Source organism: Gossypium hirsutum, chromosome A13, assembly GCF_007990345.1.
Source record: "Gossypium hirsutum isolate 1008001.06 chromosome A13, Gossypium_hirsutum_v2.1, whole genome shotgun sequence".
In the NCBI taxonomy this organism is placed as follows: domain Eukaryota; kingdom Viridiplantae; phylum Streptophyta; class Magnoliopsida; order Malvales; family Malvaceae; genus Gossypium; species Gossypium hirsutum.
In genome coordinates, this window is record NC_053436.1 from 12,947,948 (window position 1) to 12,953,232 (window position 5,285).

At 44.2% G+C, this 5,285-nt stretch overlaps 1 protein-coding gene across 1 annotated transcript; it reads left to right on the forward strand.

The window, feature by feature from the left end:
• The first annotated feature begins 1,614 nt into the window (after window positions 1–1,614).
• Window positions 1,615–5,043, forward strand: LOC107894642 (uncharacterized). Its single transcript, XM_016819897.1, has 7 exons — window positions 1,615–1,732; window positions 2,128–2,277; window positions 2,928–3,028; window positions 3,134–3,268; window positions 3,629–3,690; window positions 3,769–3,949; window positions 4,507–5,043. Exons 1-7 carry the CDS (start codon window positions 1,615–1,617, stop codon window positions 5,041–5,043), a joined length of 1,284 nt encoding a protein of 427 aa, XP_016675386.1.
• Window positions 5,044–5,285: the final 242 nt, after the last annotated feature.

Below are 5,285 nucleotides of genomic sequence, written 5' to 3' on the forward strand. Positions count from 1 at the left end.
TATGGATAACAAACTGAACATTTTTTTTACTTGCTAAGTTTTTCTAAAAGCACTCACATGTGACACCGCTAGATTCGGTCATAGCGTCTGGGCCAGGTTTGGGGTGTTACATTTAGTGGTTCAGAGCCAGGTTCAAAACTCAGCTGTGAATTTTGGGTTCCAAAATTTGGTTTTAGAGAAACACTTTCAAATGTTTTCAAATACTCTGATTAAGTATGTGGTACATCGAGTGTCCAGCACTATTCCTGTAAGTTCTCTGAAACTCTGATATGTATTGTCTGAAAGCATGCTTATACTGAAATTTTTGTCTATATCTGTCAGAAGTACTATGTATGCATTATGAAACACTCTAGGTAGTGTAAACTGAAAACCGTAATGAGCTTGTTACTCGCAATAATTGACTCTGAAACTCTAATGCTGTTCTGCATAAAATATCTGTTAATAATTATCGAAACTGTAAACTAATGTGCATAAAACTTCTAAATAACAGATTAATTCAATAGTTACGATGAGCACACGTGGTACTCATGGACGGGGTACTAGAGGTCGAGGTAGAGGCCGTAAAGAGATTCGAGCTGAGTCATTCACCTCTGATACGATCCCTAATCTGGACACTAGCGAGACGCCAGTGTTACCTGTTACTGAGACTGGTGCTGAGTCTCAGGACAGTAAAGCTGGAGATGATGCATTGTCCCAGGCCATGCTGCGAATTTTGGAGAGGGTCGCTGGGGCTAATGCTAGATCTGGAGGCCGTGGGTCGGTTACGGAACGACTTCGGTCCAATGGGGCTGAGGTATTCAAGGGCATCACTGGAGTTGCTCCTAATGTGGCTGAGTACTGGATGGTGGCCACAGAGTGTATTATGGATGATCTGGATTTTAGTGCTGAGCAAAAGCTCAAGAGAGTTGTTTCATTGCTTCGCGATGAAGCATATTAGTGGTGGCTGAAGTTAGGGATGACACTCAGCCTGATAGTCTGACGTGGGATTTGTTTAGGACGGCTTTTCAGAGCAAATATATGGGGTCCAGTTATATCAACACTAGGAGGCGTGAGTTCTTAAATCTTACTCAGGGAGACTGTTCGGTGGTCGAGTATGAGGCTGACTTTCTGAGGCTGAGCCGTTATGCACGAGGCATGGTGGCAACTGAGTATGAGCGCTGTGTTCGTTTTGAGGACGGCCTCAGGGATAACTTGAGGGTCTTGATGGCTCCACAGAGGGAGCGCGAGTTTTCCGTGTTGGTCGAAAAGGCTAAGATCACGAAGGAGGTTAAGCGCGTTAAGCGCCAGGATCGTGACAGAGAAAAGGCTAAGAGGGATATAGAGTCTTCGAATGCTAGGGTGAGGCCTACGAAAAAAGCCAGATCTGATGGGCCCGTGAGAGTTGGGCCTATTGTTGCACCTGCGTGGCGATTTGTCAGCTTTGTAATAAACGCCATCCGGACGAGTGTTGGAGGTCTACTGGAGCTTGTTTTAGATGTAAATCTTTTGAGCATCATGTTAAGTACTGCTCATTGAGGACTAATCAGATGCAAGCTCTGGCTACTAAGACTGCACAACTGCCGAGGGTAGTTTAGTAGCCACCTAGGGCCGAGGTAGGCTAGGGGTGGTAATAGTATGGGCCAAGGACAGAGAGCATCGGGCCGAGGTGCTAGGTTGACTGAGGTGAGGCAGCCTGTGCTTGTGTATGCTACACGTCATCGTGAGGATGGAGATGCTCCAGACATCATCACAAGTACATTCTTAATCCTTAATGTACTTTAGTTACATTTATAGACATAACTCTATACATTCTTACGTTGTATGTTCTGTGTTTGAGACTTTGGGAATACCATATGAGAGCACTTCTAGTGAGATTTCAGTGATGAGTCCGTTGGGGCAGTTTATTAGGGTTAGTAAACTGTTGAGAGACGTTCTGTTGGAAGTCCAAGGGACGATATTTCTGGTTGATCTGATAGAACTTTTGTTTGTGGAGTTCGACTTAATTCTGGGCATAGACTAGTTGGTGAAGCATCGAGTAAGTCTGGATTGTGCTAGAAAAAAGGGTTATTCTGAGGACCGAAAAAGATAATGAGATAGTCGTGATTGGGGAACGACGAGATTATCTGACTAATGTGATATCTGCATTAGTGGCAGAAAAGTTGGTAAGGAGGGAATGCGAGGCGTACTTGGCATATATCAGTGTGGCTGATTCTAAGAACTCTTTGATTAAGAACATCCAAACGGTGAGGGACTTTCCAGATGTATTTCCAGAGGAACTACCAGGATTACCTCTGAATCGTGAGGTAGAATTCGGGATTGAGTTGTTTCTGGGCACAGCTCCGATGTCGATTGCCCCTTACCGAATGGCACCGAAAGAGCTAACGGAACTTAAGGCTCAAATTCAAGAGCTATTGGATCGTGGTTTATTCATCCCAATGTATCTCCGTGGGGAGCACCTGTTCTGTTCGTAAAGAAGAAGGACGGTACAATGAGGACGTATATCGACTACCGTCAATTGAACAAGTTGACGATTAAGAATAAGTAGCCACTTCCGAGGATAGACTACTTATTCGATCAGTTTAAAGGGGCTTTAGTGTTTTCTAAAATCGACCTGCGGTTAGGTTATCATCAGTTGAGGGTGAAGGAGGCCGATGTGTATAAGACGACATTTAGGACTCGTTATGGGCATTACGAGTTTCTAGTCATACCTTTTGAGTTGACTAATACACCAGCAGCATTCATGGACTTGATGAACCGTGTGTTTTAGCCCTACTTGGATCAGTTTACGATGGTGTTCATCGATGACATTTTGGTGTATTCTAAGTTGGAGGACGAGCACGACGAGCATTTAAGAGTGGTTTTGTAGATCCTTCGTGAGAAACAGTTGTATGCGAAGTTCAGCAAGTGTGAGTTCTGGCTTCGGGAAGTGACGTTTCTGGGTCATGTAGTTTTTGCTGAGGGGATTCAAGTAGATCCTCGTAAGATTGAGGCTATGTTGAATTGGAAACAGCTGAAGAGTGTGTCAAAAATCTGCAGTTTTCTAGAACTGGTAGGATATTACCGACATTTCATAGAGGGGTTCTCGATGATCGCAGTGCCGTTGACTTAGTTGTTGCATAAAGGGGTTCCTTTCATTTGTGCTGATACGCAGTAGGAGAGCTTCGCAAAGCTCGAGAAAATTTTGACTCAGGCTCCAGTTCTGATACAGCCTGAGCCTGGTAGGGACTTCGTGGTTTACAGTGATGTGTCACATATGGGTTTGGGTTGCTTCTTGATTCAAGATGGTAAGGTAGTTGCCTATGCGTCTCGACAACTTAAGACTCATGAGGCTAATTATCTGACACATGATTTGGAGTTGGCTGTAGTGGTCTTTGCATTAAAGATTTGGAGGCATTATCTGTATAGAGAGAAATGTAACATTTACACTGATCACAAGAGCATCAAGTATCTCTTCACTCAGAAGGAGTTAAAACTTAGGTAGCGTCGGTGGGTCGAGCTGCTTAAGGACTATGAGTGCAGTATTGAGTATCACCCTAGAAAGGCCAATGTGGTGGCCGATGCATTAAGCCATAGGGTTGTGGCTAATTTGAAAGCATTGTTCACTAAACTGAGTCTTTATGACGATGGGAGTCTCCTGGCTGAGTTGTAGATTAGGCCGACGTTGCTGGGTCAGATAAAGGATAAGCAGTTAGGAGATGAGTCTCTTCAGTTGTGATTTCGTCAAGTTGAGACTGGGACTACTACTGACTTCGAGATTAATAGTGATGGGGTACTGTGTTTCTGAGGTAGGATCTGTGTACCTAATGATGAGGATTTGAGACTGTCGATTTTGAAGGAGGTACATAGTAGCCCTTACGCTATGCATTCTGGTGGGAACAAGATGTATAAGGATCTCCAAGAATTGTACTGGTGGCCAAGGTTGAAACGTGAAGTGACAGACTATATTGCTCTTTGTTTGACTTGTCAGCAGGTTAAGGCTGAGCACCAGTTACCTTCAGGCTTGCTATAGCCAGTAAAGATACTAATGTGGAAATAGGAACGAGTAACGATGGACTTCGTTAGTGGGTTGCCTTTGACACCCACTAAGAAGAATTCTGTTTGGGTCGTCGTGGATCAATTGACCAAGTCGGCACATTTCATTCCGTTAAGACAGACTTCTCCCTAAAAAAGCTGGCTAGGTTGTACATTTTCAAGATAGTGAGGTTGCCTGGGGTTCCTGTTTCAATCATTTCCGATAAGGATCCTAGTTTTACGTCTCGATTTTGGGGAAAGCTTCATGAGGCTTTGGGTTCACGACTTGACTTCAGTACTGCATTTCATCCTCAAACAGATGGTTAGTCGGAGAGGGTGATTCAGGTACTGGAGGATATGTTGAGGGGATGTGCTATCGATTTTCGAGGTAGTTGGGAGGAGTACTTGCCTCTAGTGGAGTTCGCTTACAACAACAGTTATCAGTCTAGTATACAGATGGCACCATATGAAGCACTTTATGGTCGTAAGTGTTGCACTCCCTTGTGCTGAACTGAGTTGGGAGAGCGACGTGTTTTGGGTCTAAATTTGGTATCAGAAACAAAGGATAAGGTCCGTTTGATTCGAGAACGTCTAAAAGCGGCTTCTGGTAGACAGAAGTCCTATGCTGATCTAAAGAAGAAGGACATCGAGTATTCTGTAGGGGATATGGTTTTCCTTAGGGTCTTACCATGGAAAAAGGTTCTAAGGTTCGGTCGCAAGGGAAAGCTAAGCCCTCGGTTTATTGGGCCGTACCGGATTCTGAAGCGAGTAGGGCCAGTCGCATATCAGTTGGAGCTACCTTCAGAGTTAGATCGCATACATGACGTGTATGTCTCGATGTTGAGACGTTACCACTCTAATCCTAGGCTCATTGTGCTCGTGGAGGAGATTGAGATGAGACTAGATCTGACGTTCGAAGAGGAGCCTATTCAGATTCTAGATCGTGACGTTAAAGTCTTACATAGGAAGTCTATTCCCTTGGTGAATGTGCTGTGCTGGAATCATAGCACTGAGGAGGTTACTTGGGAGTCAGAGGATTCGATGCGGCAGTAGTATCCTCACATTTTCTGATTAGGTAAAATTCAAAGACGAATTTTCTTTGAGGGGGTAGAGTTGTAACGCCCCAAATTTTTATAGTTTTGGCTTTTGTGATGGTTGAGCATGGACTTTGAAAAAGCTCTCCCCATGGAAGGCATGATTGGCCAATTTCCTATGCCTTGCCCATTTCTCACTTTTGATTGTAGGAATGCTGTCACCTAGTAGCTTCTTAAAGAAATATGAAGTCTTCGGCTTTG

Coding starts and splice junctions, on each gene's coding strand:
- LOC107894642 (XM_016819897.1), top strand. CDS start 1,615: ATGGGCCAAGGACAGAGAGCATCGGGCCGAGGTGCTAGGTTGACTGAG. Junction 3,269..3,628: donor TCTTGATTCAAGATGGTAAG/GTAGTTGCCTAT, acceptor GCTGAGTTGTAG/ATTAGGCCGACGTTGCTGGG. Junction 3,950..4,506: donor TTTGTTTGACTTGTCAGCAG/GTTAAGGCTGAG, acceptor TGCTGAACTGAG/TTGGGAGAGCGACGTGTTTT.